This window comes from Plutella xylostella, chromosome 20, assembly GCF_932276165.1.
Source record: "Plutella xylostella chromosome 20, ilPluXylo3.1, whole genome shotgun sequence".
Lineage (NCBI taxonomy): Eukaryota > Metazoa > Arthropoda > Insecta > Lepidoptera > Plutellidae > Plutella > Plutella xylostella.
Genome location: NC_064000.1, coordinates 6,677,063 through 6,689,569, shown reverse-complemented (window position 1 = coordinate 6,689,569; position 12,507 = coordinate 6,677,063). Strand labels below are relative to the sequence as shown.

The following is a 12,507-nucleotide window of genomic DNA, read 5'->3' as shown; positions in this document are numbered from 1 at the left end:
ATATTCATTATTCATTCGATACACACGGCCATCCGACCCCAAGCTAGGCCGAGCCTGTAATGTGGGTATCGGACAGCTGATATATCTACACAAATGTCACAAATACACACACACACACGCCACGTGCTGGCCACGTTCGGCGGCGCCGGCGGGCAGCACGCGTGCGCCGTCGCCGCCGCGCTCGTCGTGCGCACCGTGCGTTTGCACAAGTACGCAGGTTATAATAATACTATACCGTTGGGGTAGACGGGTTCTCGAGTGGAGACCACGAACAGGCAAACGCAGCGTGGGGCGCCCCGCCCTGCCCGCTGTACTGACGACCTTAGGCGGGTCGCCGGTAATGGTTGGATGAGGAAGGCCGAGGACCGAGTGTTGTGGCGCTCCTCCTCTCCCAGGCCTATGTCCAGCAGTGGATGATTATTGGCTGATGATGACAGCTGATATATCAAAGGTCATATACAGATACACACACACACACACGTCACCGCCGCGCTAGCCGTGCTCTCCGTGCGCCGGCACAAATACGCAGGTCATGTACACACACACACATTTACTATCTTCATAACTGCGTTCTTTAATATTTACTAGTATTTTTGGTGTAATTTTTAAAGGGAAATTACTCTCGAGAACGGCTCAGCCGATTTGGATGAATTTTACATAGTAAGAAAGCGCATATTCTTAGCTACAATAATATCCAAGAATCATCTCGATAAGGCGTAGTAAAAGGCCAAAAGGAGTAGGTAGTGTCTGTGTATCAATACACGTTCTGGTCATAGCGGTACATACGTTCCATACCTAAGTAAGGTAACTATTCTATGCTCTATATTTCATATCCTACACTTACCCCCACAGGTATCCTATCAGCCTACGGCATGGCATTAGCAGACGTGGTTCACGAAGCTCAAACACCATCAGCCGCTAAATACACCCCCGAGTATTATGCTGAGCTGGAGACTCAACTGGACAAGCTCTCTGAACAGTGCCGGGAGAAACTACGCTCTCAGGTGAGTAGATATTTAATCCTAGTTGGGAGAAAGAGAGAGGAAAACGCAGCGTGTGACTGACGACCTTAGGCGTAGCCGGTGGTGATTTGATGAGGAAGGCCGAGAACCGAGTGCTGTGACGCTCGTTGGCAGAGGCCTATGTACAGCAGTGGATGATTATTGACTGATGATGAAAGAGGAAGTCAGAATAAATAAGGATGGTAGAAAGAGAGAGTTGTGTTAGTCCATCGTCATCCAGCCACTACCGGCTAAGAGTCTAAGGTCATCGGTCTAGCGAGCTGGAGGATTTTCCACGCTACTCTTGCTTGGCATACCAGCCGATAATGATAATTGGTCCAATCTAATCGTTCTGTCGTTGCCATAGAGACATGGCAAATCCACTGCCGGTCCTGTAAATACGGTACGATTCGCCCCGCAGCACGGGGCCGTTATCTACGTAGACAAACACCACTTCATCGCCACCTATCCAGTGTATTTATCATCATTCGCAGGGCTTCTCCGACTCTCAAATCGTGTTGGAGCCGTACCTCCACCTGCGCTACTCGGGCACGGACTGCGCGCTCATGGTAGCCCCACTGCAGGCTGGACAGAAGGAAACTAGCTGCCGATATGGAGACTTCTATACTGCTTTTATACAGAGGTTGGTTTAGTTTATGAAGCTAGCTGTTTAAATATCAATCAAGACTGTCAATCTCATGGTAGCGCCACTGCAGGCTGGACAGAAGGAAACTAGCTGCCGATACGGAGACTTCTATACTGCTTTTATACAGAGGTTGGTTTAGTTTTTGTGGTGACTGCGACACTCAGGGTAGCGCCACAGCCGACGGGAGCCAAGGAAACGACCTGCAGATACGGAGACTTCTATACCGCTTTTATACAGAGGTGGGTTGAGTTTATGGAGTTAGTTGTTTAAATATCGAGCAAGACTGAAAATGTCATGGTAGCGCCACTGCAGGCAGGACAGAAAGAAACTATCTGTCGTTATGGAGACTTTTATAGCGCTTTTATACAGAGGTTAGTTGTTTTAGCTGTTCAAATTTCTGCCTTGCGATTCTCATGGTAGCGTCATACCCTTTCAAACCGTAGCCAATATGGAACATTCTATATCGCTTATTTAGACTTAGGGCGGATTCGACCAACGACGAGTAACTTTTTACTCACGAGTAAACTACCAGTTACTCGCGAGTAAGCAGATTTTGCATTCTACCAAACCTGAAACCAAGATACGTAGCTTATCCCAAGAATAAAATGTTATACCGCCAAAATTGACCGTGTAACGAGCTTATCCGAGAGTAATTTTGTAATGGCAGCAGCACATCAGCTGATTAGAAAACCGTAATAATGACATATAAACACATCTGTCAAAACTTAAACAAAAGTACGTTAAAAGGCAAATTCTCAGAATAACAACAGAGAATAAAATATTTAAACATAAACAATTTTATACTATTATAATCCATTCAAACTAAGTTGGCATGTCATTTCTATTGCATGCTTTGAGACGCAGCTATTTTTATTTTAGTTGCATTACAGTTTCGTTCCTCGTTCATTCAATTAATCATGGTATAACTTGGTAGAATGCAAATATACTTATCCCAGATATTTACTCGCGTATAAATTTTATTCCGGTATAGTTATTCTCATCATTATAAGAAGCGTCCGTAGTCGAGCGGGCCTCAGTGATCGTAACTGATCGCTGAGGTTAAGCAACAACTGACACGGTCAGCCATTAGATGGGTGACCAATTCCAAGTGGTGCTTTTCTGGACGCTTCCGTGCTTCGGACGGCACGTTAAGCCGTGGGTCCCGGTTGCAGCTTCGCTTCGGCAGCAGTCGTTAAAGCCTAGTCAGAGGCCTTCGGGCGGCTTGAAAACATCTGACAGTCGGGTTGCCCACTTACCCGACAACTCTCTCAGCACAAGCTTGCTTGTGTTGGGGTCCACCAACCCGCACTTGGCCAGCGTGGGGGACTAGGCCTAAACCCTTCCTTCATTGGAAGGAGACCCGTGCCCCAGCAGTGGGGACGTAATGGGTCGTGATGATAGTTATTCTCGTGTAACGTGAAGTTTGGACGAATCCACCCTTAGAGGTTTAGAGGTTGAGTTTGTGTTGTTAAAGGATGCTTGAATTTCTATCGAGACTCATGGTAGCGCGCCACTGCAGGGAGCGAAGGAAACTATTCAAACTTGGAAACCACCAAGAAAGCGAATCCTGGATATCTGAATGTTACAAAATCACAGAAGCGGTTTTCCCCCAGTTTTCAAAGCCTATATTTTACGCCTTGCCATACATCTGCAACCAACTGTCTGTGTTATTAAAAAATAACCTTACAGGTACAAGAACGAGTTCGGCTTCACGCTGACTAACCGAGACGTGTTGGTCGACGACATCCGAGTGAGAGGCATCGGCAAGAGCGAGATAGCCGAGGAAACAGCGCCGCCTAGCGGCAAGGGGACGACACCTGTCGCTGAGAAGGTAAATCATTGGTTAATAAAAATAAACCTAAGCCCCAGTTGGATGACATAGGACAATGTGGACTCTATTGTATTATTTTTTGAGGTTAGCTGATGATGATGCTGCTGCTGTTCAAGAGGAACAACGCGCAGGCCCTAAGTAAGTACGCAAAGTTATGTAAGCTTCACCACAGATTACAAATAAGTTTTGTGGCTGCGCTGTAGTACAAACTCTTCTTCTTCTTCCTAGCCTTGTCCTTATTTAGGGTCGGTTTTGTACGTCATGACACTTTGCCATGCCATTTTACCCTATCCTCTGTCATATCCTCATTCACAGCACACTCTCTCATATCTTCTTTCATACAATCAAGCCACGTCTTTCTTGGTCTTCCTCTCTTACGCCTTCCTTCAGGTCACAAACTATGAATCGCAAATAGATGTCGCTAGCTTGCCACAGATTAACTTATATAAAACATTTTCCTTCACAGACAGTCCAAGTGTACTTCGAGGGCGGCTACCAGGACACTCAAGTCTACTTGCTGGAAAAACTCAGCCCTGACCAGGAGATACTAGGGCCAGCTATTATCATGGACAATCTTTCTACTATACTGGTCGAGCCGAGTACGTTTAGCAAACGTTGTACACTAGCTTTCACTGTACATTTTGTAGGTTGTAAACAATACCATTGTGCTAAAATTCGCAAAAAAAATCTTATTTAACTAACTTGGTATTTTTTTTGGTCTAATATATCTAATAGAGCTTTTATTAATCATATTAGACCTACTTTCAAATGATTCAAGTAGCTTATTACGCAGAATACATGCTTTATTAAATTTCTTTCCCTCTTTTTATCATTCAGACTGTCGAGCGGCTATAACAAAACAAGGGGACATCAACATCACAATCGGCTCGGGACAAGCGAAGAAAATCACCACAGACCTGGAGCCGATACAGCTCAGCATATTCTCGCACAGATTCATGTCGATAGCCGAACAGATGGGCAGGTAAATACTAAATACCTAGGTATAGATTGGCAAGTTGCTTGGCGACCCTCCTTGCGGGGTGAAAGACGCGGAGGGGACGAGGTACCCAAGACGACAGCGGGTAGCGGGAGGGGTAGCGGTGAAGGGCAATGCGTGCACTGCATGTCATTGTTACGGCAGTCTCGGCCGCGCAGCCGAGGCGGCCACATGTCTTATATCATCATCATCACGACCCATTACGTCCCCACTGCTGGGGCACGGGTCTCCTTCCAATGAAGGAAGGGTTTAGGCCTAGTCCACCACGCTGGCCAAGTGCGGGTTGGTGGACCCCAACACAAGCAAGCTTGTGCTGAGAGAGTTGTCGGGTAAGTGGGCAACCCGACTGACAGATGTTTTCAAGCCGCCCGAAGGCCTCTGACTAGGCTTAACGACTGCAGCCGAAGCAGCAACCGGGACCCACGGCTTAACGTGCCGTCCGAAGCACGGAAGCGTCCAGAAAAGCGCCACTTGAAATTGGTCACCCATCCAATGGCTGACCGTGTCAGTTGTTGCTTAACCTCAGCGATCAGTTACGATCACTGAGGCCCGCTCGACTACGGACGCTTCTTAAGTCTTATATAGTCTGTCATAATTTGAGTGCGACCCACATGAGATCATTGATCCTGAGACCATTAGTCTTAGGATGAGTGTTGAGGCCTTTTTAATATTATCATTATATTATTATTGGTATCTATATCTATAATTCGTCAACAAAATAACGTTAAAAACAACAAATCGTATAATGTCTCAATATAGGGGCTTCTTGTAGAACAGCGTACCGGATCAGTCATGCTACGCGGCTAAAGGTTGGTACTGCGCAGTCAGATACGAAAAAGTAAACAACAAAGACGAAGAGTCCATATGACAGTGCGTCAGTTGTCAGTTCTTGTAACTAGGAAAGCAACCAAAATTTATGTGATTTAATGAAAGTAATTAATGAGCAAAACACAGAGAAAAATTACAAAATTGATGAAATTTTGAAAGGAAATGGTCATATCGTGCTTCGTCTACCCCCATACCACCTGGAATTAAATCCTATTGAAATTGTGTGGCGGTACGTGAAAGGCGAGATCGCAAAAACGTCGATTGACTCTAACTTAGATAAAGAGATAAAAGAGTTGCTTTTCTCTAATTATTCGCCTGAAAAGTGGAGAAATTGTGACGACCATGTCATAAAAAATTAAGACGAATATTATGAATCTGATAGAGTATTTGACGATGTATTGGACAGGTATGTTATTGTTTATTTATAATTTAATGTAAATTAAACATAAAATATTATAGGTGTACAGTTTTACACTGAACTAATATATGACTGGCGTACTCTAGTACATTATACTTCAAAGTAGGTATAATGTTTTTTGGTTTTGATCTTAGATTTATAATTGAAGTTAATGAAAACGATGATGAAGATGAGGATGACGACGACGATGAACAAGTTCAAACAGAGAGTGAACATGAAAGTGAAATGGAAATTGATTAATAAAATAAAACACTTTTACATAAATAAATTCAAATTGGTAGATATTCTGAAGGTAAACATCCAAATTTTAATGCTGTCAAACTATAAATTTTAAGCGAAATATGACATTTACGGGATCACTCTTAGAATAAAATTTTACTTACGTCAGAAATATTTACAAGCTATCGCGAGATTAATCCGGGCACACTTTTCTACGTGTGTAGCATGTCGTGCTACCTCGCCCCCGCCACTTCTTTCACCCCGCAAGGAGGGTCGCCAAGTAACTTGCCACATTATAGTTACCTACTATACTTAGTTTTGGATCCATAACGTAAGTCGGGAATCTATCACCGGACCTATCTCAATGAGTTTATAAATCTTGAGCGGAAAATGCTGTGACTTAAAATAGATACACAGTCAGCCACATAGCCAGATATTATGTGTGAGTGTGACTATGTCTGCCAAGGTTGCCCAGAATATTTTTTTTTTTTTTTTTTTTTTCCTTGTTGCATCTGCCATCAGTCGCCAGACTTTTATCAGATTTGTGGAAAGATCATTGACGTTCAGAGAGATCTGACCATTGTCAGAGTACCCCTTTATTAATGCAGCACATTTGCTCTCTTGAGCCTGTGAGTCAGGTTAGATGGGTCTAGCAAATTAGAAGCTAGTGAGTTGGGATGATTTGCCAGTCGGAGCTTGTATTTCATTTTATATGAAGCAATTTCTTCCTGTACTGTCGGTACCCCCAGGTAATCGTGAACTTCACTTGTTTTTATAAACCAAGGTGGGTTACATATGGCTTTTAGGACATTGTTTTGAGCCCTTTGTAAGCACATTATGTTAGATTTGGCAGCTGACCCCCATAGAGGAATCCCATAAGTCCATATTGGTTTCAGGATGCTGTTGTATATGAGAAGTTTGTTGTCAACTGAAAGAACAGACCGTCGACCCAGCAGCCAGTATAAGTTCTTGAATTTTAAGTTCAGTTCATCCCTCTTTTTTTTATGTGATTGCTCCAGGTTAATCGTCTGTCCAAGTGGAATCCAAGGTATTTCACAGAGTTGGAGTGGGGCAAAGTAGCATCGCCCAATCTGACACCAGGGCAGTCCCTTCTGTTGGGTGTGAACGTGATGTGGTTTGATTTTTGAGCACTTGCCTTTATGCGCCATTTCTTAAGCCAAATGTTTGTTTGGTCCAGCTGGAGTTGCAGATTTAGTGATGCAATTTCGGGTTCACGATCACAGGATAGGAATGCCGCGTCATCAGCATATGTGGCTATAGTTACTCTCGGAGTCTGGGGCATGTCCGAGGTGAAGATGTTGTAGAGAACTGGGCCCAAGACTGATCCCTGTGGGACACCTGCCTTACATTCATAGAGGCTTGATCTTGCTTCTTTTTGTTTGACTTGAAATAGTCTGTTACTGAGGTATGATGATAAGATAGGATAGAATGAGTGAGGTAAGAGTGTCTTGATTTTGTACAAGAGACCTTTGTGCCAAACTCTGTCAAATGCTTGTTGAATGTCAATGAATGCAGCAGAGCAGTATTCCTTCTTCTCGAAGCATTGCCGAACCACGTTGTATACTCTGTGGACTTGTTCAATTGTGGCGTGCATTTTTCGGAATCCAAATTGGTGTTCTGGGATAATGTTTTCCTTAGCCAAGGCAGATGAAAGGCGATGAAGGAGAATTGTTTCCCACAACTTTGATAGTATCGGCGTCAGGCTGATAGGGCGATAAGAGTCGACTCTGTCGGTGGGCTTCCCATTTTTGTGAACTAGTATGATTTGAGATACCTTCCAAATACTCGGTACATGGTGAGTTCTAAAGATAGCATTGAATAGACATGCGAGGAATACAACACAACTTCTAGGCAGTTCTTTGAGGATTCTAGGTGTGATTAGGTCGAACCCGGGTGCTTTATGGGTTTCCAGCTCTTTGATTCTACGATGGATTTCTCTCGGGGATGTAGGTTTCAATGGTAGGTCCAGTTGAAAGTCTTGATTTAGCACTTCATCTATCAGTGTATCTTCTTCCCCTTCGTTTGGCTGGAAGACTGACGCGAGATGTTTAGCAAATACTTCTGCTTTTTCACTATCGCTCCGGGCCCATGAGGTTGTTCCTGATCTTATTGGTGGAATTGCTATTTGGGGTTGATTCAGCCCTTTAGTGGCTTTCCACAGTGAATGTTCACCTTTACCATTGGCCGATAGACAGGTAACATAGTGTTTGACGGTGGCATTTTTAGCTTCCTGTAGAATCTTCTTTAACTCACGAGATGCTTTATTTAGAGCTGCTTTATCGCTTGGGTGCCTTGAGGCGTGCCAAACTCTACGCAATCTGCGTTTATCTTGTATTTTGTTTTTAATATGAAGAGGGATATTCTGCTTAGGTATATTAGGCTTCTCCTCAGGTGAGCTTTTCCATGCTGCCACTTGGATAAGGTTAGTGATGTATGAGCATGCGGTTTCAACGTCTTCACTGGTTTTAAGGGGCATGTGTATGTCAATATTATCATTTATGTAATCTTGGAAGCTGTCCCAATCTGTATCCTTGTTACATAAAGTCTCGTTGTAGCCGACATTTATAACAGTTGAGCTCAGTGTTAGGATGGCAGGAGTGTGATCAGAGGATCCATCAAAACATGACTCGACAAGAGTATGAAGTTGACATATATTTCGACATATAAAGAAATCTAATAGATCAGGCTTTTTATTTGGATCAGTTGGCCAGTACGTTGGTTCACCAGTAGATAAGGGTGTAAGATGATTTGAGTCCACACACTTCTTCAGCTCGCGTCCCCGAGTCGTGGTAGTACGGGATCCCCAGTTAGGTGTTTTTTGAGTTGAAATCACCTCCAGCAATAAATCTGCTTCCCAGAGAATTAAAAAAGTCAGTGAATAGCTCCTCTTTAATTTTATGCTTGGGTGGACAATAAACTGCAGATAGGTTTAAGTAGTCCGAAGTATCTTCAATTCTAATGGATGTGGCTTGGATACTGTGTTTTTGATAGGGTTGGAGAGCATGGTGTTTGATGCTGGTCTTTATCAATATTGCGGTGCCAGCATGTGATGTACCATCAGGGTGGGGGGTGAAGTACGTTGAAAAGTTTTTAACATTGAATATTGTCTTATCTGTGACATGAGATTCAGATATAAGTATAACATCTAGTTTATTACTTTTGATGAGTAATTCTAATTCATTTCGGCTAGATACCAGCCCATTTATGTTCCACGTTGCTATTCGTAAAGATCCTATTTTGATAGTTGAGAGACGAGAGTGGTTATTAAACTCATGAGAGTGCTAATGTGCTGGAGTAGGATATCAATTTTTTCTGCTTGTTGAGTTATAATTTTTTCTATTGATGCAAGCTGGGTTGAATCGGTTGGTTGAAATAGGTGATCTTGTTTTGAATTGTTGGTTGGAAGTGATTTTAGTTTTTCTGCATACGAGATTGATGGTTGAATAGTGGCTGCAGTTGCGGCAGGCATAGGGTCGGGCTCGGCGGAGAGAGTTGGTTTCTTTGGCACTGATCTACCATATTTCCGTGCGTGGATTTCTTTGTAAACACTGCAGCCTTTGTAGCTGGCAGGATGCTCACCAGAGCACAGGGCACACTTGGCTGGAGTGGACCTATCTTTTTTAGGACACAGGGTGGTTTTGTTACTGTCTCCACATTTCACACATCGGAACGGACGCATACAATTGTTTTTGCTGTGACCATACTGCTGGCAGCGGTGGCATTGCACAACCGTTTTGGCTTTCTTTGGATCCTCTATTTCAACAGCTTGGTGGAATATGTATTTAATTTCTTTTACTCTCTGATTGTTTATATGAGGTTCAAGGTTAACAAAGAATGTCGATGTTGGCTTTTTCTCTGGTCCATGCCTAGCATTTATTATTTCACCACGTACCTGGTTTCCAGTGGCTTGTATTTCTTTGCAGATGGCTTCATGAGGTGTAGTAAAGTGAAGTTTTTTTATAACTATGCGAAAGCACTTTTCTTCTCTGGGAGTAAATGTGTGACCAATAAGATTCTTGGACCTTAATATATTAAGGGCGTTTTTGTAATCTTCAATGCTGCTGAAGCTAATTCGCAGCTGATTTTTATTTACTATCTTGAAGCTGAAATTACTTTGGTTGATTGAAGATTCTAGTAGCATAGATAGTTAATTGACATCATCAATACCATATAATATAATAGGTGGTGGTTTATTATGGGTGTTGGTGGATGGTTGGGAATCCGTGACCATATCGACAGGCAAAGAATCATACTTGTTTTGAGTAGTCACAGCCGAGGTGGGAGACGGAGGTGACATTGAGGGACATGGTCTTTTGTTGGGTGCTGAGGGATAGCGTTGCCAAGTGGGCTGCCTGGGGGTCATTGTATTAGCTTTCAGTGGGGTACTCTCATGGTTGTTTGTATCTACTGCTGGCTTGAGTTGACTTTGATCAGAGGCAGATGTATTTGATTTGTTGCATTGAATGTTGGTGACATAATTGGCCCAGAATATAGTTGACATAATTATCAGTCTATAGCAGTCCCCTGCTGGACGTAGGCCTCTCCCGAAGCACGCCACTGGATGCGATCTATAGTTGACATACCTTAGAGAAAACGCCACGTGAAGTCTTCTTTTACTGATCAAAAATCATCTTCAAATCACGCACTCGAAAGAGCCAAAACCTACAAGAGATTTGCCACATCCCAGAATATAATCCAAGCTTACAGAAAACCATAAACCATTGTATTAGTCTATGCATAAACGAACCCCACTTGCTTCCCAGAATCCTCCAACGCACCTCCATATCCGTGAACATCAAGGAGCGGCTCGACTTCTCCTGTGCACTGTTCGGCGCGGACGGCGGGCTGGTGTCCAACGCGCCGCACATCCCCGTGCACCTGGGCTCCATGCAGGATACTGTGCAGCACCAGGTCAGCCACCAGGAGTTTTACGGAGCTGTTTATTATAAAACGAAGACTAAACATAGTTCTGGACCTGCGACTTTATTCTTACGATTTTTATGAAATATCTGGGCTATAACTGTTTCCGAACCAGAACTATCTTTAGTCTACATTTATGTAAAAGTGTAAAGTGCCGAGCGAAGCGAGGCCATACATCTCAACCCTGCATACTCTGAAGCTTTGAGAACCGAGCAAAGCGAAGCAATACAAACTTAACTGCTATTTCCTAAACCGTAGAGAGCCGAGAGAAGCGAGGCAATACATCTCATCCCAGCATTCCCTAAAGCCTAACCTTATCGGCATTTTCCAGCAAACTCTAAATGGCCGAGCGAAGCGAAGCCAAATAACCCAATCTCGCATTCCTAAACCCTTGAGAGCCTAGCGAGGCAATACACACTCAACCGGCATTTCCTAAACCTTAAAGAGCCGAGCGAAGCGAGGCCATAATTATATCTCAACCCAGCTTTCTCTAAAGCCTAACCTTATCGACATTGTCTAAACCCTTAAGAGCCGAGTGAAGCGAGGCCATTTACACCAACACCGTATTTCTTAAAACCTAGTGTGCCGAACGAAGCGAGGCAGCGCAAACCTATAACCGGGATTCCCTAAAGTGTAAAGAGCCGAGCGAAGCGAGGCCATACATGTCAATACTGCATATCCTGAAGTTTACATAACCGAGCGAAGCGAGGCAATACAACCTTAACTGGCACTTTCCAAATCACAAAGAGCCGAGCGAAGCGAGGCATTACAAACTTACCCACATTTCTTAAATTTAAATGACGGTCGAATGGCGTAGTGGTTAGTGGCCCTGACTGCTATGCCGAAGGTCCCGGGTTCGATTCCCGGCTGGGGCAGATATTTGTTTAAAGACAGATATTTGTACTCAGGTCTTGGGTGTTGATATTTATATTTAGTATCTATCTATCTATGTATTTGTGTAGATATATCAGCTGTCCGACACCCATAACACAGGTTCTGCCTAGCTTGGGGTCGGATGGCCGTGTGTGAGATGTCCCCACATATTATTATTATTAAATGACTGAGCAAAGAGTGCGGTACGGGCCACTGCTAATTTTAATTATTAGTATATAATCATTTATAATGTTGATTGCAGATGCGCGTCCGCGGCGGCACCATGAAGCCCGGCGAGGTGTACCTGGCCAACCACCCAAAGGCGGGAGGCTCGCATCTGCCAGACTTGACTGTCATCACACCCGTGTTTCACAAGTAAGATATGCCACATAAACACAACTGTGTTTGTCTTCTACAGAAGATTCATTCACCGTCTGATACTTACTATGTTTCTGACTTGTGGTTTTCTGGCTTTAGGTCGTTTAATGGCTTTCTGGCGTGAGCTTGGGTGGCTTAATAGCTAGTCACCCCATAGGTATTTCACACATAATGGAGCCCACCTTGGAGGCTAAATGCGGAAAATCAGCTCGCCATGACAGATAGATAGATAGATAGATGAGTTCCTTAGTTAATCCTTCCACGCCGATTATTAGGGGACGAGGACACAGGTGGAGACACCCACGTGGGTGTCCCCTCCAAAGTCTCCGCAGGTCGATGATCATCTTGTGCGCAGGGACATCAAGGCCTTAACAG

At 43.8% G+C, this 12,507-nt stretch overlaps 1 protein-coding gene across 1 annotated transcript in view; it reads left to right on the top strand.

Annotated features, from left to right (window-relative positions):
* LOC105380787 (5-oxoprolinase) overlaps positions 1-12,507 on the top strand; it is a 34,700-nt gene that overhangs the window by 9,597 nt on the left and 12,596 nt on the right. Inside the window, exons 12-18 of the mRNA XM_048628145.1 lie at positions 853-1,004; positions 1,496-1,644; positions 3,337-3,478; positions 3,945-4,077; positions 4,316-4,460; positions 10,725-10,872; positions 12,017-12,129. Coding sequence (XP_048484102.1) covers positions 853-1,004; positions 1,496-1,644; positions 3,337-3,478; positions 3,945-4,077; positions 4,316-4,460; positions 10,725-10,872; positions 12,017-12,129 — 982 coding nt within the window. The remainder of the gene's footprint in view (positions 1-852; positions 1,005-1,495; positions 1,645-3,336; positions 3,479-3,944; positions 4,078-4,315; positions 4,461-10,724; positions 10,873-12,016; positions 12,130-12,507) is intronic.